This window comes from Aspergillus tanneri (assembly GCF_003426965.1).
Source record: "Aspergillus tanneri strain NIH1004 chromosome Unknown AapTan_5_pilon_pilon_pilon, whole genome shotgun sequence".
Lineage (NCBI taxonomy): Eukaryota > Fungi > Ascomycota > Eurotiomycetes > Eurotiales > Aspergillaceae > Aspergillus > Aspergillus tanneri.
The window spans coordinates 1,423,160-1,445,329 of record NW_022984632.1 but is presented as its reverse complement, the minus strand read 5'-3'; the positions used below and the strand labels follow the sequence as shown (position 1 = coordinate 1,445,329).

The following is a 22,170-nucleotide window of genomic DNA, read 5'->3' as shown; positions in this document are numbered from 1 at the left end:
TCTTGGGGCAAGCTGGATGTTCTGGGGTAGAATACTAGTCAGTTGTTTCCCTCGTCTCTCGATTGATTTGTTTGTTCGCCTTCTTTTCCCTGCAAAGACGTCCGAAAGATCCAACGAGGATGCCGTTGAAGTTCGCAATGCTGTCCGGGCAGAATCCTGCTTTCACCGCCGGCCGAACCTTTATCCGCTCCAAATTGTTTCGTCTCTTCTGCAAGGCGTATAGAAAGAAACCACAGGAATTTGCTTTCCATCCATCCACTCTCCCCCTTCCAAGATGGCCTCCAAAAATTCACTGGCGAGGCCTCCCCTGAGTGTCTCCTCGGATGTGAAACCCGCCAATAAGATAAGGCGTCAGCTTCTTCATGTCAAGAGAAAGCGTGCCAAGGACGCCGCTCGCCGAGCAGAACGCTATGCATTCAAGAAGGAGGAGTCCAAGAACCCCAAACTCAGGGAGGAACGTCTTAAGCGCAATGTTCCCTTGACTTTGGAGCGAAAACGGGTGTGGGACGAGCCGGACAGCGACGCCGAGGATGGATTGGGTCTGAGTGTCGACGTTGAGCGCATCAAGAGACAGAAACAGGAGGACGACAAACTCAACCAACCTCTAGAACCTTCGGAACAGGGATTGGAGGAGTCGCAGGATGATCTCGACGACGTGGATAGTATGCTGGCCAGCAGCAGCGACGACGATAATGAGAAGGAGAGCAGTGACGAGGACGATACGGATAACGATCGAGGGCGACGGAGACCCTTGATTCCTTCGGCTACCGAGCGCGCTACGAGTCCGAGTCAGTCGACGAAGAGTACGAATCTGAATCTGGCCCCTGAAGCCCTGGCGGCCAAGTTCCCATCGCTTTTCTCCTCGGACACACCAAAAACCCCCAAGGTTCTGATCACCACCTCCCTCCACTCGACCCTCCACGACGAGGCTAAAGTCCTTACGACGCTATTCCCCAACAGCGTATACATTCGCCGGACCGCCCACCGTTACTCTCACCAGTTCTCTATCCGCGAAATTGCTTCGTTTGCCTCGAACCGGCAATACACCGCCCTCATCATTCTTCGAGAAGACCAGAAGCGGCCATCCGGCCTCGATGTCGTTCACCTACCCAAAGGTCCGATGTTCCACTTTAGCATAAGTAATTGGGTGGAAGGAAAGAAGCTTCCCGGGCATGGAAACCCCACAGATCACTGGCCGGAATTGATCCTCAACAATTTCCGCACCCCGCTGGGTCTCCTCACAGCCCATCTCTTCCGGACCCTATTCCCACCCCAACCGGATCTTGAAGGACGCCAAGTAGTGACGCTGCACAATCAGCGCGACTACATCTTTGTGAGGAGGCACCGATACGTGTTTCGGGAGAAGCGAGAGACGGAGAAGAGCGTTGTCGGGGCGGATGGAAAGGAGATGAAGGGGGCCGAGGGCTTACGAGCCGGCCTTCAAACATTGGGGCCCAATTTTACCCTTAAGCTGCGACGAGTTGATAAGGGTATTCAACGAGCCAGCGGGCAGGAGTGGGAATGGAAGGGAGGCATGGAGAAACAGCGGACGAAATTTCAACTGTGAATGTATTGCATCTTCTTGGGTTTGGCTGGAGTTCAGCATCAAAATGGGAATTGGTTGTGTTTTGGCAGGTCTTTTCATCTACATTGCTAAACACCGTCTTGTTGTAGAGGAAATTACTTATCGAGAGTATTGAACAAGCTAGAGGATAAAAGAAGCAGGTGCGTCCTATCTTCTCCTGTGACATCCAATTTCATAGATGATGATTCTCTTGACTGAAAGGAAATAATAAAGGTGAAGAATTTGTGGTTGGATTGATCGATAAATGTAAGCCCTGGGCTCTGCCGCTAGAGGTATTTCTTCTTTCTTCTTTTTTCTTTTTTTCTTTCGGATGTCACCTGTCATTGAGTTTAGATAGTATCTCTGAGAGGTTTTAGTTCCATTATTGGTTCTGGCCTTGGTGCTCCATACAGAGACAAGTAGGTTGTACATATGGCATGGTTTGCACGACAATTAGGTAACGTGGAAAATCAGCGCAACCAATTGAATTAACTTGCATCCGGAATTGAATTAAATAAATGTTAATTCTAAAAATACATCGACCCCCTGTGGAAAATTCGCCTGTACAGTATCCTTAAGTAGTCAATCAATTGACTGTTAATATCTTGGTAACACTCAAAGACCTACAAAAATTTTTTTTTAAAAAAAAAGTCACTCACTTCACCGTCCCTCGAATTCTCCGATCACTTCACATGGCAACAACCAACGGATCGCTAATAAAAACACCGCGACGATTTCTTTTCATCGCTTCGATCGGAAATCCGCGTCCATATCGGACAACCCGACACAGCGCCGGACACATCCTTCTTGATGCTCTAGGGCCTCTCCTCCCCACCAGGGTTCCCCTGGTTTCTTCGCAAGCGCAAACGCAACCACCTGCTGGTCCGATCTTCTACAAGACATGGCGCAGTGGATCGTACATGAACGAGTCGGGACCCAAGCTCGTACGCCAGTTGAACAACTGGATGTCAACGACTGAGACCGAGGTATTTGAACAGATCGTTCAACGGGGACACGTCGTCGCTCTTCCCGAGACAGTAACAGATACCGAGAAAAAAATCACCGAATGGCAGAGTAGGGGTGTCGACCCCCATTTACTCACCCGTTTCTATCCCACTTTGGTCATTCTCCACGATGAGCTGGAAGTGCCACTCGGGAAGGTCAGGGTGAGACGTGGAGGGCCCGAAAAGGCCAGTTTGCGTGGTCATCGAGGCCTGATCAGCGTCATGGAAAGTCTGCGCGGGAAGGGGCTTTATCCGCCGCGGTCCAAGACGAAGACCCTTGGCGATCTCTCCGTCTTACGCATCGGGGTCGGCATAGGTCGTCCGTCGACTCGGAACCGAGGCGACGTGGCTGACTTTGTCCTTACAGAGATGGATACGACGGAGTTGGCGGCGGTGAAGGATGCAGCGAGACCTGTGCTGGACATCCTGGCAGATGAGCTCTATCGAGATGAAGAGGATCTGTGATGTACCCCGACCCGAGGGCTTCGAAAAGAAGCGTGTGCGACACCTTAGAATCTACATATCCAATCCTGTACAAATAAACATAGAGCCTAGAGTATACAGATACCCTTCATGGAGTCTTGGCGAAGGTGCTTGAATCCATAATCATTATAGAATACGGATATACTAGACAACGGCAGCCTATCAGAAGTGCAATGGGATGCAATTATAACACCTAAAACGCATCGCCGTAGACGTGTATGGACATTTTAAGAAAGCAAATCACGCCGTAGCCAGCTTCAAAGCATACATGGAAGATGTGACAAGAAGCGCAAAAGAAAGAAAATATAAACAAAAAAAAAAAAAACTAAACAGTTCCCGCTATACTAAGATCCCGAATCTCCTGCAAGACTTCTTCTACCCTATTATCCAAATCACCCCGGGCATATTGGTCTCTCGTTTCCGCGTCAAGATACTGCTGTACCTGCGCCATCCGAGAATAGGCTTCCGCGCAGAAACGCAGTTGGATCTTAACCAGGGCTTCGAAGCTAGGGTCCAAGTACGGCACGCGAAGATCAATGAGTTGCGGAAGTTCGGTGAAGAGCTGTTCATTCAGCTGTTCATATGCTTGCTTGGCAAGTTCTGTCTCACGCTCCGCTCGTGGGAGCTTGGTGGCATCCTTATCCGGCTTTTCGACCAGCTTTTTCACTTTGGCTCGCATGGCATCGTAATCGAGTAGCTTATGGTTGCGCTTCTTGATACACTCGTTGATATCCGGGAAATAAGCACAGAAACGGGAAATCGGCTCAAGAACGGTTGTCCTGTATGGGCCATCCAACGCTTTAATCGTCTCGGCGTCGAGATCTTCCACGGCTTGCTTGTAGCTCCTGCTGACTCCATCTCGTGTACCGGCGTCACCATAGAAAGCGTCTATCGTCTCTGCAATACGCATCTGCGAGGCAGTCATCGCTGGAAAATGACCAGAGTATCAGCACCATGTCATCCGAACCAAATGCGCCTTCCATTCATTCCGACCAGGCCGGGTACGCACCTCGTAGCGAGTCCAAGTAGCCCTTGGCTTCCTTCTGTAGTCGATTGGCAGCGGCCTCCATTGTCCGATACCGTCTATACGCATTTCGTCAGCAACGCAGCCTCGCATTTCTCGCAAGTCTTCGCACGGCAGCTATACCGTTCTTCGATTTCATAGTCACGGTCATTCGTTCTCTCCACATGCCCTGTACAATGACCACGGCTGATTAGCATCGAGTAATGGTCCACTTGTCTCAAATTCGAATCCATTTGAACTAGATCCAGGAAATCTTTCCGTAAAAGGTGGAGCGACGGAATGGTCAGGCCAGAACGACATACCCGTCTTCATCATCACTTGCGTCGTAGCGCGGTTAACATTTTTCTTGAACCCTATAGGCTCGGCTTGTTAGCATCGGATGTGGTGAATCGACCACCGGGAGAGGAAGGGGAGAGGGAGTCTGGCGCACCTGCCCAAGACATGATGGCGGTACGTGCAATCGGGCTGTGGGGGGAATTTGGATGGAAGAGAGACGAGAGTCGCAGTGAGGATATCCAAGTCGAGCAGGGGGATACACACAACAAAGATGTACGCTGGTCCTTTTGCAGCCGGCAATTATCAGAGTAGAAAAGGCGGGGTGGTCATCACAGGGCTGAATGAGATCAGATTCACACTACTTAGGATGCCCAATAACGCTTGCAAGACTTTGGAAAGCTTTCATAGTGGCTGTGCATGCGGCTGTGTATGTATGGTAATTACAAGTCGAAAACGGTTTTACAGCCCTACCGGGAGACGATGATACGGTAATTACCTTCCCGGCTCCCCGGGTTCCGAGGGTCTGTATCATCATGGGTTGATTCATACGTCATGTACAAAAACGCTGCGGCCTTGCGTGTACGTACAGTGTATGGAGTACGATAGGCAGGTGATGTCAAGTGTGCAGCAGAAAAGATATGAAACTACTAGTTAGGTCATTTGGCTCCTTATCTAATTCGCTGTCTTATTCAGGAACTGCCGGTGAGTCCCTAATCTGATGTCATGGAAACGATTACTTTGTGCAAGAGCTATCTACTACTACTACTACTACTACTACTACTACTTTGCAGGTTTCTATGTGCCTAGGTACCTAAATATTCAACATATCTAGAAGTAGACAAGCACCTGCTTTTAATACAGAACTCGGCTCAAGTACGTACTTACCAGGAGATACTGAAGTACCTACCGAAAGTGCCAAGCTATAGTTCCCCTGAAAAAAATCCAATGGAATGCAAAGAATACATCTACAGTCAAATGCATCCGGAATTCCTGGCAGTTAATAACGATGCTGCCTGTCAGAATTACACTGCACCAGGTATGTTCATTTTCATAGGTAGGGCAATCCGCCAAGAGATTCCAGCCTTCGACGCAAGGTGATGGAGGCATGCCAAGAGTGCCTGAATTGGGATCTGATTTTTGAATAATCAAAAAAATAAGTAATCCTTACTAACTTTTTTGGTCTGGTTTATGCGCCCTGCAAGAAGGCCCAAGCGAGCGTTAGTTGGCGGCGATGGAAGAGGAAACGATGACTCAGTACTCGGGTATAACGAACAAGCTAGCTACATACAGGACGTAGTATAGAAGCTGACAAATCTCCAGGTTGAATGGCAAATCCCCCTATCCTGGGCCAAAACGACGAGAATTGAAACCTGGCTTGGCTCTTGGCTATTGAAATGAGCAGCCCAGTGGGTTTCGTGTCCACCTCCCTCCAGGTTTTGATTGTTCTGGTTTTGCTCTGTTGTTGAGACAGGCATGCCACTAGGGTATGCAGCGGTGCAGCGGTGCATGCTTAGTGCGCCTATTAGACCCTGGGCAGTTGCCCTTTCTTACTAGAGTATCTGCTAGGTAGGAACCTAGTAAGTATGGTATGTGCAGGAAATTGCTGCAAGTATTTTCTGCCGCCCAATAGGAACCGTATGTACAACCACAGTCGACACTCGACGGAGACAACCTCAGTATCTAGGCCTGCCAAGTCCCTAGGTAGGTGGTAGTACATAAAGGAGTGACTAACTAGTTAACTAGTTAGTTAAATGATCATTGATTGCCTAAATAACTGTCCAGCTCCTCCCGAGTGTGCGATCTAGCAGGAGGGGGTATGCAGGTATTGATCTGAATGAGTGGCCCAGATCAGGAGATCAAAACAAAGAATAAATATGCTTCCTAGAAGATTTGATCATTGTGTCTAGTAATCATGGGCATCCTACTTAGTACCTAACGGCATGGATCTCTTATCCAATCATCCCTCTATCTATTCTCGGCTGGAGAATGTTGTGCAAGGGCAACATCCATCCCCCTCACATGATTATGGGAGGTCATAGTCATACAAAGGCATTGGGTGATAGACTGCAACTGCTGTTGATCATCCTGGGAAGTTCATTTTCTGGCTATAAAACATCATTTTGATAAGAATAGGGTATCACAAATGATAAATCCACCGGAATTGGTTATTAATACAACACTGCAAATTTGTGCTTTGCTGAAAAGACATAAAACGCCGCATGAGAGAGTCACTTTCCAAATTAATTCACGGATCATTTTCCCCTGTCAGAGGAAATATAGCCAGAGAGGAGAGGAAACACAAAGATCTGGATGACAACAAGAAGTGGAAAAGAGAGGGTAGAACAGGTATGCAGTTATCATACTCTTCTGCAGGTCAGTAGCATCATGTTAGTCAACGCATGATGCCAATTAAAAATTGACATATAGAGTGGCGAAAAGAACGAAAATAAGGTGTATAATATAGGTGTTAGTATCAAACAACAAAACTAGAAACAGTCAAGGAGAAGTGAGAAAAATAAAAAGCTCAATCAAGGTCATGACTCTTCATTGCATTGGCATGGAAACATGATGGGCAAAAGCTAAACCCATAAGCTAGCAAGAACAAGAATAACAGAAAAAATGTGCCGGCATTGAGGAAAATAAATAAAATAAAATAAGAAAGAAAAATTCCAAATGACCTCCCTTCTATGGAACAATGAAAGAAGGTCTATACCTCCCACAAACGGGGGTTAATCACAAAGACCACCTGACTTGATAACAAATCAAGGCAGAGACAAAAAAACAGATCACCACCGGGGATACATAGGCCGACCAATTTTCAGACCAACCTGCCGAAACCATGCGCCCCTATGTAGAGACTGTTAGAAGAGTCCGCCATCCGAAAGCTTCGAAAGGGCCAATCAACAACCCAAAAGATCAGAACCCTTCCTCGCCAGCCTTGCAAAGCTTAATCTCGCGAACCCACTCGGATTTAAGGACCTGCGAGGCATTGATACGACGGGAGGGGTTCGGATCTAAAATGGAGTATATCACATTGCGGCACCGAGCCTGGGGGTTGCTTGTAAGCTTCAGCGGTTCATTTAAATATTCTGATGCAATCCTTACCCGATGCAGGGTTTCAATCGGAGCGTAACCATCCTCATGCTTGCGACCCTCGAGATACCGTTGGTAGAATTCATCTTCATCCTTTCGGGCAACTCGCCATAGATGGCGCCCCGTCCTCATGGCCATGTAGATGACACCAGTCGCCCATAGATCAACTGCCCGTGGATCGAATTCCTTCTCAACGTACTCCTCGGGTGCGATATAAGGAGCTGAGCCACAAAGCCCCGCCGTCATATGAGCTTCTTTCTCCCAAGCCATTCGGAAGCACTCGCCATTTCCGAAGTCTGTAATCTTCAAGGCTCCATGGGTAGTCAGAAGGAGATTTTCAGGTTTAAGATCACGATGGGCCACACCCATCTCGTGCATGTACTCCACACCTCGCATAAGCTGCTTGAAAAAGCAATCGGCTTCGGCGACCTCAAGCTTTCCTGCAGCGAGCACGAGGGTATAAAGATCACCACCAGCACAATACTCCATGACCTCGCAGTAGTCACCCTTAGCATCCTGCAGAAGGTCAAGGGTGTGGATAACGTTAGGGTGACGGAGGGATGATGAAATACAGAACTCAGATGTCAGCCGCTTCTGGTACTTTTTGGCGGTCTCCTGGGGGCGACGGCGAAACTCCTTTACTGCATAAAGTTGTTCCATTCTAGAATCTTTCGGGTCCACCTTGTGTGATATTCTCACGATACCGAATGCGCCTCGTCCAACAATTTCCTGGCATTTGCCATATTTGTCAACCAACGAAGCGGTGGCATTAGGGCCACCCTTTTTATCTGCGGCCAACTTATCACGTTCATTCTTGAATTGATCGATCCAAGTAGACATGAGTGACAGCTGCTGATCTTCTACATGGTCGTCTTTTTTCCTACCACCGCCGAGTATATCCCGGAGCAGATCGGTTAGCTTCTCCTGCCGTTTTGCACTCTTAAGATGATGACAATGTGCGCTTTCCGGAAGCACTTCAAACCGCTTGTGTGCGACCACGCCATCCTTTTGATCCTTGCCATTTGCAAGTTTTGGCTTTCTGTCGCTATCCTCCTTCGTTGAGGTCTGTCGGGAGGGAGCTATGGAAGAAGGCCTTGATGATGGTTTTGACTGCTTCCCGCTGCCATTCGCGGGTGACTTTATGCTTTCTGTACTGCTGTCAGAGAAATCTCGGTGAGGATCTGACTCCCTTGGAGTCGATTTTCCCGTGGCGGAGAACATCCGAGAGATACGGTTTGCCATCGTTGGTCTGGCGTTTTTCGCTGCCGAGGGAGGAATGGGCAGCACATCCCCGTTGACAGAGGACAAATTCATGCCCGCGAGAGCGCGTGTTAGCTGAGGATCTCCATCTCGAGGATCGTTTGAAGACTGTGAAGCGGTAGTGGAGGAGACTGCGGAAGGTACTGGTGAAACTGAAGGTGGATTCATGTGCGGTAATTAAATCAAAACTGCACGGAGGACCAGGGAGTAGATATTGGGCCCCGTGACAAGGTATGCGAGGAAGCGCCTACAGCACGAGGCTGAAAAGGCCACGAGTGTTTAAACGCCTTTGAAATAGGACTTGGGAAGGAGAGAAAGAAGTAGTGAGAGGGGCTGAAGGCAAGAGGTCCAGTTTTCCTAAAATAAGTAGGGTTGTGGTGGCTCGGGTGGCTGTGGTGGCCTAAGGCAACGATTTCTTCAAGGTGACGAAAATTAATTAGGGATTGGTGAGGGAAAAAAAAAAAAAAAAAGGCGCCGCCGGCGCAACCAAGCTCGGAAGGGGACGATACAACGCTGAGAACGACAAAATGCTTGGTCAAGTCCTCGGGGGGAAAATAAAGAAAATATAAAATAAAATAAAAATTATTCCAATTGTTGCTGAGACTGAGACTGAAACTAATATGTTGATGGCTTCGAATGGAATCAAGCCACAAAGACAAATAAAATAAATAAGACAAATAAAATAGAATGACTATGTCAGGGGAAAGAGGAACTTCCGTTTGAACGAGAGAAAGGCACTGCTGCCTACGGGGAGGAGAGGTTGAAATACCTCATAGTAGGTAGGTAGCTAGGAGGAGCAGGTGGTAGGAGCAGCAGTGCAATGGGAGGGAATGGAGGGGCTCCAGTGGGAAATCAACCAGCCAAGTTTCTGTTTTATTTTACTGTCGTATTGTCTGTTTTCTATTTTCTATTTTTTTTTTTTCCCCTTTTCGTTTTATTTTTACTGTGGGCACCAGAGTCTATCGGTACAACCGATGATGAGGTTACAAAGGTGAGAGACTTTCTTTTCTGTTACCGGTTATGGCAAGTAAGAGGAGCAACCTCCTGGTCACCCTCTCTCACTACCAGGTCTTTAATGTTTTGTCATGGTATTGGTTGTCAACAAGTAGAGATTGCAGGGCGTGTATCTAATGTATTATCTGGAAATTAATGGATCTATTCCCTACCTACCTTATGCAGGGAAATCCTAGTGTATCGCCAGTGATATTATAGCAGTTCTTCCTATTTAATATTTTATATCTAGAAAATTAATTACCTATTTTCACCTCCTTTTCTCTTACTTTGGCTTTACTATTGTACTGTACAATGTATGTATGTAAAGTACATACATACACACAAGCATCCACTATTGCCACTCTTAAATACCATACCATACTGTACATGTTTCGATACAAATAGTGGCGCTGGTCTTATTTTGGCTTTCCCATGTGCGGTCGACTTATACCCGCGTCCTTGGTAAAGTTCCGCTCTCTCCGGGAGAAGATATTCTCTGTATTAATTGAAGTATTCGTTTTACAGAAAATGTATCATTTCACTGTAAAACCGTTGTGTCTGGAACCAACACTGTTCGCGGCGCGCAACTTAATCCAGACTCAACTGCTTCGTTGTCTCTAGATATTACTATTATCAACAGCTATTATTTTATGACTAATCCAGGCGGTGTTATAGCTAATATATTCATCGTGAAAGCCCACCCCCCTTCCACCAGTGAACATCGACTGTCGAATGACATCGACCTGAGGCCAGCGCTTTGGCTGATATCCAATGCCCCCCAGTATTTTACCAAACTTGGGGGATACAGGTCTGATTGAGGCTGTGCAGCCTCTGCAGTCTTTCAGATAATTTGGTTTTACTGGGTACAGAGCAGACTACCATTCGGCTTGACTTGTTTTTCCCCCGCATATCACCGCAGGGAGCCAATGACTTAGGTAGTTCAACTCAGTAAGGTGCACTAACAGTATCCATCGTACCTCTAGGCTCTAACTGCTACTACCTCTATGGTGGCTTGCCTGCTTGTCTGCGTATATGGACTCTAGGGAGCTTCGGACGCTCTCCACTATCTCCCACCAAAACATAATAATGAGGGGTACAAGTCACCATGGGGCCACAGAGGGACAAACACTGGCCCTACAGGTTGGAAGAGATCGTAGCTCACCTCCAGCGACATAGATGTTAGTTAGGTACAGTGTATCATATCAACCTAAATACAGTCGACCAACTGTTCTTATCCATGACCTTTGGCCTTTCTTAATACAGTCCAATCTTTTCCTGACTGGGCCGGTTTATTGGATATTGGCCTTGAGCAATCGGTTTATACCCACCTGTCCGATGCCTGCAGGCGGATGAAACTCGCATGGTTCACTGTTGGCTTTTCCTTTTCCATAAAAGCTCGATCGGTTCCCCGTAGTAACGATACTTACCTACCCACCTACCCTAGTTATCCAGCGGGTGATACATATTGTCTAATGTGTAATGGCGAGGATAGAGTGATAGAAATTCACTAGTTGGCGAGTATGACTTCATCCTACAAAGCTAATAAACATTCCCGTCCATACGCTCGGGGTTTTGATACTTTCTGCGCTCGAATTCAGTTCGTGACCGGATCATTGTCGTGTCCCTCCCCCAAGCTAGATTGGAGGCGACTATGAATCATGCACAGAGCCCAGTTTGGTTCGAGGATCCGTGTGGGGTCAGCAGGTGTCAGGACTGAGACTCTGTTGCAACAAGCCCTGTATCATCACCGAACATCATCGTTGTTGTCAGTTAGTATCATCATCTCCCGGGCAGAGCAGCGGGCGCAACCAATTCCACAAACAGGCAATGGTCGAGGTACAGGCAGGTCCAGCGACCTTCGAGCCACCATGCAATCATTGCTTTGTTTTCGTCTACCTTTATCAAAGGGGTGTCTAAGTGGACATGGTTGCCTGCTTGCCGAGAGGACGGACTGAGGATGTCTCCATCCGCGTTGTCAATATATCCACTGGGGCCTCCATGGTTCCGTGCATTCATTTAGTGACGTGGGCACTCCGTACATACAGTACATAGATCTACTCCTGGGTCCTAGGTATCTCAGCTCCGGACCCCGGTAGCCTATAGGCTTGAAAGTGTTATGAATAATCCTGGTGTTGATTGTGGAGATCCGTTGATAATCATACCTATAACCACAATAGCGGTGGCTTGATCAGCAAGTATGTAATTAGGTGGTCAGCTTACCGAAAGAGTGCCTGCCACGCAGAGTGGTGGTTCGTTAACTACTGACTAGTTAACTAGTTAGTTGAAGATGATTAATATTATCCTAATCCAAGAATGCGACGTAAACGGAGAACGTCGCGCAAATTGCACGAGGGATTTTTCAAGGCCAATCGCTGAACCGAGAGTAGGGAAACGTGAGAAAACGGTTCCGTCTTTAATATTACTACTGTCTTCCGTAATTCGATACTTACCACCACTACCATGGTGGGTCGTTCCAGGTGAAATTAAGTGTGTGCCCCTCGTCTGTCCAAGAGGAACTGAAGCATCTGATGTATAGGAAGAAAATTGTACATACTCCATACATTGAGCTCCTGTAGAAACCAGGTCAGTTAGTGTGCTTCTAATTTACATAAAGAAGCTGCCGCTAATACCTACCTTAAGCGGTAGTCCGCACTGCTGTAGGTTTCTTTTCTTTTTCCTTTCCCTTTGGTTTCTTTGGTTTTCTTTTATCCCGCATCTTTCACGTCCCGAGATGGCACATTGTGATTTGATCCGGTCCGTCATATTCGAGGTACGAGGCGCAATGATCTGTAATCTAGCTCCTATTACATATGTATGCTCACCACGAAAGATTCCAATGCGTCTCCATTAAATACAGGTTGGACGGGAATACTGATCAGAACAAGTATCATGAATTAGAAATAAACAAAAGGAATTAAACATACCCGCGATCGCATCCGAAATGTACGTGCAGATAGAACAATTTAGTCAATATTCTCTATCATTGATGTTAACAACACGACCACTACTCGACGAAGTATTCTCACAAACAGGAGACGCCATTTCTCTGGCTTTAACTCTATTTACTACCTTAGGCAGGTAAGTCCCAAAAATTCCACTTAAGGTGGCACTATAGTGCGATTTATTGGTTAATTACTATGCTCTGAATCCGTTTGAGTGTGGTTCCGAAACGGCCAACCAAACCCCCAATAGATCGTCTCTCACACATAGTCCCTATGTATGGAAAAAATGTACCCGATACCTTGTAGACTTATTATCGGGTACCCGGATACATGTATGTATGTATGTATGTATATACACAGTGGACACGAGGTAGGCTGACCGCCATGTCAGACAACGCAGTAGCAACACTACCAGCTAGTATGAAAGTATATGGTGTGATTGGAAGCTATTAAATAATCCCATATAACTTAAAAAGCCGACGGGCTTGGTTGGATCAGTCAGTTTCCGTCTCTCTTCACATGCTCTTAGTGAGGACATGATAACTTGGTCTGGTCTGTATGATTTGTTGATGACTATATATAGCCTCGGTATGCTACAGAAAAGAATACTTGTTTTTTTCTAAGCCATAAAGTGTACTGGATAGTACCCTATCAGAACAGTACTCCATACTACAGTTTCAGATGCACACGCCGTCTGTCAGCTCGGTTGGGGGTAAATAAAGTCCAACCGAAACATAAAATGCCCATATTGTTAGATGGAATGATCATTCACTTAGAGTGCCTTTTTTCTCCCTTTTCCCTTTTTTCCTGCTTTTTACGTTTTCGTTTTACTCCTTTAAAGGCATGGCGGGAATTTAAAGCGCTTAGCTAGTGGGGGGTTGCTTAGCTGCCTCCACGTCTCCAATGGAGCCTCCATGAGCGAATCAAGCCATGACTGGCCCCTTTCAAGCTTCGTCACATCCATTCCCTTCGGACTTCCCAAACCAGATTAAGCAGTTGAGATCCAGCGCCGAGGGCTTTCCACCCCTAGAAGTAGGACCGCACAATCTACATGAATAAACTATGAAGACTGTTGAATCTGTAATAGTTCTGTCCGAAGTAGTCCATACGGAGCACAGACTACTCCAATGGATCAGTAGCCTAATCAGATGATACGCTGCATGATCATATGAACTCTCTGAGTCCTTTTATGGATAATGCCACGAATTATACATGATCCTGTTACGAAATGTTTCCCCTCCTACAGAGTGCTTCCTTGACTCGTGGGTGGCGTCTCCCCTGTTTGGACCGTTCTATGCGCAGAACCTGGACATGCTAGATAAGTAATCCCAACCGTGGCATTCAATTTAGCATCATGCTAAGTATTTCTGGCTGGTGGGATTAGTAAACACCAATACACCTTCCAACATAAAGGGTTAGATAATACATGTGACGTAGGATCTCTGGCACTTAATTTAGTTAACTGGGTTTCTTTGGGTTGACATAAGAGGCACCCTAGCTTTAAACCTACCTACCTATTATATGCATAGGTACAAGCACTAGATAGTAAGAGCACCGCAACTTCCTGCCTTAGAAAGAATAAGCTCAGTGGGCAAAATGAATTGCATTCCATCCCGGGTTAGACAGCAACACGTGGCAGTGCTAAATGACACAATTCGAACTTAATCTAAATCTAATTTCCCATCCATGTTGATTGGTCTAACTCCACGCACATTTTGGGACAGAACAAAACAGAGTAGGCACTTTTTTAATAGGTCTCTAAAAGAGATATATTTTTGGTTGCTGTCGATGACCTTTATCGGTCTTGGCTAACTTCGCTGGTGGTACATACATATACGATCCTAAAACCCCCTGCCTACCGAGATATTAGGTACTAATACAGATAGATGATAATGTTCTGATGATGATATGTAGCCTCTATGTTCTTGTAAGGTCCACAGGTAGAGCGGAAGATAGAAAATAAAATGATAGAATGAGCGATCCGCTGTTTTAATATCTTGTGGGTGCGACCCCCAGGACCAGACACTCTCGCAGCTTCAAACAAGTACAAGGAGCTTTGCAGTCAATCTTCTGAGATTCCTCCAAACCAGTCAATGCTATCGGTGTAAAGTAGATGGTATCACCCCCGATTTGATATATAATCATCTCATAGGTTCAGCGTGGAAGACGTAATATATGTTCCAGTCATGCACACCAATAATGAATGTCGGCAAATGCACTTACACCGATGAGATTGAAAATTATCACTTTGCTCGTGGTAGAACAGATTCTGTTAAATGGCCATGCGCCATTTTTGAACTCTGCAACATCCCACATGGATACAGTGCAATTCAGACGGTAATCTCACTCGAGTGACACTCAGGATATTTCCCAAGGTCTTTTTGAGGGGTTTCAATACCTGCTGTATGTAGCCTTTCTGGGCTCATGACACCATCCTGGTGAAGATTTGACATCTCACATAACTTCCTCGGCCTCGTGATGTTTACCATGAGGGCATCGAAATTTAATCCGGAGCAACGTTGACGGTTGGAGCCAGGATCGAAATTTAGCGACCTAAATTCTGATAATACTCCAAACAAGTCGCTAAGGCACTTGATTTCATCCCAATCGAGCAAATAATAAAGGGCGCGAAGGAACTATGATAAGACACGAGTCTGATGCTTTTGTGAGATACCATTTACGCAGACCGATATAGTCAACATAGTCAACATACCACAAACTGTTCCAAGGACTCTTCGAAAAGCTCATTATTTACACCCACACCACCGGGATGTTCTACCGGAGACAACGGGTTCTTGACCACTGAGTCAAATATCAGCATTACGCAAGCTCAAATATAGTACGAGTTTTGGACACTCCGCGCACCGTATTCAACGTAGAGGTTGATGTAAATCTGCTGTAGCGCAATTCGCATAGTCGGACTCTTGATATCAGTAAGCATGACGAATTTGATGTTCGTAGGAGTTTCGTAGTAATGGAGTTTGTATTGGCTGGTGCGATAGGTGACGAAACTACAGTAAGGGATGATAGATTAAAACCGGGCATCTAAGGGCAGGGAAATGTGAATCTTACCTGTCATCATCACCCCCAAGCTTACGAGCCATATTCCGCAAAGAGAAGACAGTGCCAAAAATCAGCTTGGCATCATCGTCTGTGGTTTGCACAGACTGATCCAGGGGGGGGGGTAATCCATTGGTCGGGGCAGACGCCTCGGAAGTTGGACGCGAAGATTTGCCTGGAAATGAGCTCTGGCTGGGGAGCCAGCGCTTTTTATAGATACACTCCGCTAGAGACGAGAAAGGACTGATTAATAAAAAGACTCTTTCTTGACAGCGAAGTAAAGGGGAACCGTACCATGGCGGTCGAAAATGTAGAAAGAGTAGACAACCATGGCGCTAGAGACGATATAGGTAGACTTGGAGCTTTGGAAAGTAAGTTGGATGATAAAAGGGCAATAAATCACGGGAATTAAGAGATGGGGATCGCTGTTTGTTGTATGCATACATAAGTACACAAAAAGACCAGCGTTGAATTAGGCTCAAGATCGATGGTATGCTTGTGGGCGGTGAGGGAATGCAGCCAATAAAAGGTGACCGTTGGGTTGTGTAATGGCTTACGACTGGTGCCTTGAGTGTCAGTCAAGGACCCTTGACTTAATTAGGGGCATGCTGCAGGAGTGACTTCTGTGTGTCCAGGCAAGGTACCTCTGTTGGTATTTCAGTTACACGTGCATCCAATCCCACCTCCGGCAACATCGTCTTCTTCCTTACCCTTCTACACTTCCTGTTTGTTATTTCTCCCAAGTCTATATGGAGGAGAGGGAGACCTCCTTATTTTTTATTCTCGTCCATTTCGTTCTTTTTCTGATTCCCTATAGGCCTCTCGTGTTGTTACAGTTCCTTTCACCGTTTAAGTCTTATCATCGTCAGTGCCCCTCCGAGCCCTTCCCCACATTTGGACATAGGCATCCAGGTTTCGTTGTACCCTCCTGAGAAGAGGTCCAATCAATACGAAAACTAAGACGGATCTTCCTCTCTTCTTACTCCCTCCCACTGCTTGTTTCGTTGATCCCAGCGTTCAATGGCCGACGAAAATGCCGACTGTTCCCTTCAGGATGCCAGTCAAAGCCTCGATGACCGCACAGTGCCTCAGCCACATCGACCAGCTCGTTATGCGTGAGTTTCCTTTTTTTTTGGGGGGGGGGGCGGGTGGTTCTCGGAGGGTTGCCAGTTTCTTCACAAAAAACCTACAAACTAGCTGCTACCTATAGACGCTAGAAGCCGGCGGCTAAAATCAATTCAGTTCGACTCCCTCATATGAAAGCCCCCAAAGGCATTATCGCCGGAATCCAATAGTCAGGCGCCCAGTTAAGGTTGTTACGCTTTTCCGTTTCTTTTTCTCGCTCTTAAAAATTGATTCGTGTGCTGATGAAGCTGGCGAGCTATTGGTAGGAAACACTTAACGCTCGATCGGAGTATACCACCAGCCAGGATGATGGCACTGCGGAACACAGGATCAATCAATATGTGATTAAGCAAGAAATTGGTAGAGGATCTTTTGGAGCTGTACATCTAGCTGTTGATCAGTTTGGAAACGAATACGTGAGTGTTCCCTTCCAACCATTTGTATTAGCAGCCTATTGCGGCAGCGGCTGAGGGAGCGACTTGCTGACAATATTTATTTGGGCCAGGCCGTTAAAGAATTCTCCAAAGCACGTTTAAGGAAACGTGCCCAATCACACCTTTTGCGGAGACCTCGGATCCCGAAGACCTCATCGGATGGCTTTAACTCCCCGCTCCATCGTCGGCCATTGGGGGGTGCCGACGATCAAAAAGGAAATGCCCTTTATCTTATCAAGGAAGAAATAGCGATCATGAAAAAGTTACATCATAACAACCTCGTGTCTTTGATAGAAGTCCTGGATGACCCAACGGAAGATTCACTATACATGGTGATGGAGATGTGCAAAAAGGGGGTGATCATGAAAGTTGGACTCGAAGAAAGAGCTGATCCTTATGAGGATGCACTGTGTCGTTGTTGGTTTCGGGATTTGATTCTAGGAATTGAATATCTACACGCACAGGGGATCGTTCATCGAGACATCAAACCAGACAACTGTCTAGTGACCAGTGACGATGTTCTCAAAGTTGTTGACTTTGGAGTGTCTGAAATGTTTGAGAAGGACTCGGATATGTTCACAGCGAAATCTGCGGGTTCCCCCGCATTCCTGCCGCCGGAGCTATGTGTCGTGAAACATGGCGATGTTTCTGGTAAGGCGGCCGACATCTGGTCCATGGGGGTGACATTATACTGTCTTCGATATGGCAAACTGCCCTTCGAGAAGCAAAGTATTTTCGAGCTCTATGATGCTATTAAAAACGATCCAATCCTATGCGACGGGGAAGCTGATGACAAGTTTAAGGACTTGATGTCACGGATCCTAGAAAAAGACCCGGCAAAAAGAATAACTATGAATGAGCTGCGAGTATGTTGGATATCACACCTTTTCCCACGGACATCTTACTTATAGAAAGGAATGCAGGCACATCCTTGGGTGACAAGAGACGGGCTAGACCCTCTACTACCAGAAAGTGAGAATACCGCCGAAATCATTGGGCTTCCGACTGAAGAGGAAATGAACTCCGCCATCACGAAAAACATCGGACATGTCCTGGCTGTGGTAGGCGAACCATCCGCTTTTATAGCCAAGTCTTTGATCCAGTTGACTGACGGAAAATTTAGATGAAAGCTGTGAAGAACTTTAAGAGACTAGTTGACCCGGCCAAAGCAGAGCCACCAATGCAGAGCATTCTTGGTCAGGAATATGAAACACATTTTGTCCAGCCGCCTCTTGAAATGGAGCCAGACGAAAGCTTTTCAGCTGAAAATAACACAATTCCTAATAAAAGTCAGAGTTTGGACATGTATGACCGGAAATCCTGGGGGCTTGATAGCGTCCTTCATGGATATCATCGGCAGCTGCCTGAAGGGTTGCCTTCTAACCAGTTACTCGATGGTGGCGTTTCTAAAGTTTGCACAGGAGATGGCAACAAACACGCTGGTGGCATTGTACCTGAGAGAAAAGACTCTGGCTCCGTGCGCGGCTGCAATATTCGAGATGAGCTGGGGGACGATGCACAGACTTGTATGCCTTCGTCTCCCTCACCATGCATTCCCTTGTCACGAGCGAGCTCAGCAACTACTAAGCGCAGTATCGAGGGCACACGTGGTCATGCACGAGATCTTTTGGAAGAGGATTTTTCATTTTTATTCATCGGGCCATCTATGTATACTGGCTCTTCACAAACAGGCCCTAGTGATGCAAACCTGGTTGCTATTGGTGACGAGACGGACGATTTGACGCCCACCGACTCCTTGGATGCTGAGCCGATAGTAAGCGAGTCTCCCGGTGCTGCTGAATTTGACATCTATGAAACTGCATATCGACAGGAAATTGAACGCATTCGGAAACGCAGCATTCCCCGGCAAGGAACCGCACCAAAGGTATATCTGACTCGTCGCGTGGAGGGAAGAGACGATATGACGAAACTGGTGCAAGACGAAGGCACCAGTATGGCACCTAGAATCGGCACTAAAGCTGCAATACCTTCGGGCCCGAGTTTGAGTTCTGCAGTAAGCACAATAAGAGCCCAGATGGAACAGCAGCGGCAGCAAGAACAATCGAAGGCGGGAGAACCCCGGCTTCCTGATAAGCCTCCATCCTCTTTATTCCCTTCTATGGTTCCAGAGCCTATAATGTCATCGCTTGCTGCGACCGGTACCTCGGCTACTGAGGTTTCATCGTCAGAGAGTCCCCGGGCCAAATTACGCTCCCTCCTTGACCGGGTAAGAGGGGGCCGTGAATGAGTGAGTGACCTTCCGTGACTTGATCTAAGCAATGTCAAATTGGAGCGCTCATATGGTGGAAAGGATGCCGTTCTTGTGTAAAAGACAACTAGGAGACTATTATAAAGCGTTCCCTCAGCCCCTTGCATATCCAGTCAACCCGTTGTTTGTAGACTAGTACGTATATGCATAAGTACCTATACTACTACTAGGTAGCTTTCCCTACGGTCTGTAATAATTGATCTACCTACCAATAAACGACGTCTTGCTTGACACATGCAATTTATCTTCTAGGCATTTAAAGGTATATAAATACCTCTGGTTCAGAGCTATAGTTGTACATTACATATACATCACAGCATCAATAAACCAAGCAATTAGTGACTGTACAGTACAAGACGCATAATTTTCTATCCAGTTAGCCAAAAGAAAACTCCACAAGAAGCGGCAGAGGAAGAAAGCAAATCCAAACTGAAAGTGAAAAAACGCTCATCATGATATTTATCGTTATATTCATAGTGCTCATCCGAGTTCATAAATCGAAAGAGATTCCTATTCTCAAGGTCCTGAGAACAAGCGACAGAAAAGGAGGTCGTTATATGAATAAGATCATATCCATGTAGCTCAGCGTAAGCGATATCCCGCAACCAGAGTAATGCAAAAAAAAAAAAAAAAAAAGAGAGAGAGAGAGAGAGAGAGGGAAAAAAAAGAAAAGAAGGAAAGAAAGAAATATATATGTCCAGCCCGACCTGTGCATCATTTCAGTCGGCATTGAAGATCGTAAGTTGCGTGATAGGAAATGGTTTTCAAACAGGAACAGCGAAATTAGTCGATCTGCCCTGAGATATGAGAGGAGTGATCCCGTTGATGATCGTCACGATTGTGATGATAGAGAGGATAGAGAAACGGAGACAAATGAAGGAGAATGCGTTGCTCATTATCATAGATTTCTCTCTTTTCTGTTTTTTCCTTGTGGCTCATCTCAGATATAAATTGATCTTAAGTTTAGCAAATGCTATTTGTCGCTCGTTATTGATATAGTCGTTCATTCATCGTGTTCATAGTTATTTCAATAAAATTCTCTAAGGTCTGACCATTATTCTGCTCGCTTCTCACCCAAAGTGCGCAAAGTGGCTTCCGGCCCTGACACGGAAGGCTCGTCAGGCCGCCCACTGGTGGGATGAATGAGTGCCCTTCTGTCCGTAAAAGAAATCCTATCGGATGGAGGTCGTTCAAACGGTCGTTCACCAGTGTCTGTTCGTGGGATCGTCTCCCTATGGCCTAGTTGCAACGTCACCGGGGAGGGCAACGTTTGTCTAATATCTCCTGGACGCGGAAGCTCTCTTATTGTCGGTCCTATATCGCGGTTGGCTATATCTCTTGCCCGATCATCATCACTGGATCCCAATATCCCCATTGCCATTGCAGGCGGAGCCGGAGGCGCATAGCGTATGTCAGGTCGTGGGATATTTGCAGGTCGACTTCCAGGAGGCTGGGGGGCAAATGAGCTCCCCAACGATTCGATTCCAGCGGGACTAGTTGGTGCAGAGGGTGCTTTCATCTTATTGGAGCCCGACCGTCGAGGGGGTGGATATGTTTCCCCCCGAGCCTCCGCAGCCGCCTTGCGTCGTTCTGATTCGGCTTTACTTGGACGTCCTCGTTTTCGAGGTGGCTCACCTCTAGCCGGAACACTTTCTGCACTGGGAGACACAAGGACTGAAGCGCCGCTCTCGCTACTGAGAGACGCCGTACTGGCTGCCGCCGGCCGGGGCTGAATAGCCCGTGGAGCGAGTGGGGGTTTGTCTGAGGGGAATAGAGGTCGCTTTCGGGGGTTGCTGCTCTCGAGCGAAGGCGTAGGTGGCGCTGAAGATTCTAGACGTGGTGGAGGAAAATGCCCCGGACCTCGACTGACTGGCGCTTGTAGAAGCTGGCACATGTTATAGAATGCAAGCTGGCAAGAATTGAGGGAACGGCCTAGAAAAGCGATATTAGCCTATTTGGGATCAGACTAAACGCTCTAAGGGTTTTATCTTGGGTTTAGTAAGGATATGACATGAATTGCATTTCTCAGAGCTAGAAGACAAGCGGAAAGTGCCGGCAAATATGTACCTGGAGGGAGTGGTATATCCGCCCAGCTCGGGGAAATATTGAAATCCCGAATCATCTTGACTAGATGGCTGGAAGGAAGTCCTGCCTTCTTTAGAATTTCGGTAAGTAAGGTGTACTAGACGAAGGATATATTTTGAAGTCAGCCAACGGGGTATCTATGAGGCAAGGAAAGTGCAATATATCCGATTGAGGAGCCATCATAACCGAAAAGAGGAATCACTCCTACCTTCTCCTCCTCGGTCCATGGCCTTTCTGGTGGATTCGACATATCCAGACCATGGAAGCAAATGTGCCTAGCTTCCCTTCGCGGCAGGCAATTCGACAAACCCAGGATGAAAGAAGCACCGGGATCCAAAATGATCACAGCTAAATGGAGTAACGCGTGACGCGCCTACAAACGAGCACGAGAGCACACAAAAATAAAGGAATTGCTTCCCCCCTTCCAAACAAGATGACAATAAGAATAAATGAGGGCGAATAAATCCAATGAGGAAGAAAAAGACAATGCCACCCAAATGGAACAGTGCGTCTACACCAGTGTATAAACACGTGGTTGCTCAAATAGTGATCAAAAAG

The 22,170-nt window shown here is 46.8% G+C and overlaps 7 protein-coding genes across 7 annotated transcripts; 3 read left to right on the top strand and 4 right to left on the bottom strand.

The window, feature by feature from the left end:
- Window positions 1–274: 274 nt before the first annotated feature.
- Window positions 275–1,567, top strand: ATNIH1004_009898 (rRNA-binding ribosome biosynthesis protein RPF1; the record flags this gene model as incomplete). Its single annotated transcript, XM_033574480.1, has 1 exon — window positions 275–1,567. The coding sequence occupies one exon, from the start codon at window positions 275–277 to the stop codon at window positions 1,565–1,567; it is 1,293 nt and encodes a 430-aa protein (XP_033422498.1).
- A 689-nt stretch (window positions 1,568–2,256) lies between these two features.
- On the top strand, window positions 2,257–3,033 carry PTH1 (aminoacyl-tRNA hydrolase; the record flags this gene model as incomplete). The annotated part of the gene is made up of 1 exon (XM_033574479.1): window positions 2,257–3,033. One exon carries the CDS (start codon window positions 2,257–2,259, stop codon window positions 3,031–3,033), a length of 777 nt encoding a protein of 258 aa, XP_033422497.1.
- Window positions 3,034–3,376: 343 nt separating this feature from the next.
- Window positions 3,377–4,518, bottom strand: HOB3 (amphiphysin-like protein RVS161; the record flags this gene model as incomplete). The annotated part of the gene is made up of 5 exons (XM_033574478.1): window positions 3,377–3,978; window positions 4,061–4,134; window positions 4,199–4,244; window positions 4,378–4,428; window positions 4,506–4,518. The coding sequence occupies 5 exons, from the start codon at window positions 4,516–4,518 to the stop codon at window positions 3,377–3,379; spliced, it is 786 nt and encodes a 261-aa protein (XP_033422496.1).
- Window positions 4,519–7,267: 2,749 nt separating this feature from the next.
- Window positions 7,268–8,872, bottom strand: ATNIH1004_009895 (serine/threonine protein kinase SAT4; the record flags this gene model as incomplete). Its single annotated transcript, XM_033574477.1, has 1 exon — window positions 7,268–8,872. The coding sequence occupies one exon, from the start codon at window positions 8,870–8,872 to the stop codon at window positions 7,268–7,270; it is 1,605 nt and encodes a 534-aa protein (XP_033422495.1).
- Window positions 8,873–14,969: 6,097 nt separating this feature from the next.
- BET5 (TRAPP subunit BET5) lies at window positions 14,970–16,030 on the bottom strand (the record flags this gene model as incomplete). The annotated part of the gene is made up of 5 exons (XM_033574476.1): window positions 14,970–15,275; window positions 15,353–15,441; window positions 15,505–15,650; window positions 15,712–15,925; window positions 15,994–16,030. 5 exons carry the CDS (start codon window positions 16,028–16,030, stop codon window positions 14,970–14,972), a joined length of 792 nt encoding a protein of 263 aa, XP_033422494.1.
- A 689-nt stretch (window positions 16,031–16,719) lies between these two features.
- Window positions 16,720–19,506, top strand: ATNIH1004_009893 (putative calcium/calmodulin dependent protein kinase; the record flags this gene model as incomplete). The annotated part of the gene is made up of 5 exons (XM_033574475.1): window positions 16,720–16,814; window positions 16,942–17,086; window positions 17,330–18,124; window positions 18,182–18,319; window positions 18,382–19,506. The coding sequence occupies 5 exons, from the start codon at window positions 16,720–16,722 to the stop codon at window positions 19,504–19,506; spliced, it is 2,298 nt and encodes a 765-aa protein (XP_033422493.1).
- A 1,075-nt stretch (window positions 19,507–20,581) lies between these two features.
- On the bottom strand, window positions 20,582–21,421 carry ATNIH1004_009892 (putative AT DNA binding protein; the record flags this gene model as incomplete). The annotated part of the gene is made up of 1 exon (XM_033574474.1): window positions 20,582–21,421. The coding sequence occupies one exon, from the start codon at window positions 21,419–21,421 to the stop codon at window positions 20,582–20,584; it is 840 nt and encodes a 279-aa protein (XP_033422492.1).
- Between the last annotated feature and the right edge of the window lie 749 nt (window positions 21,422–22,170).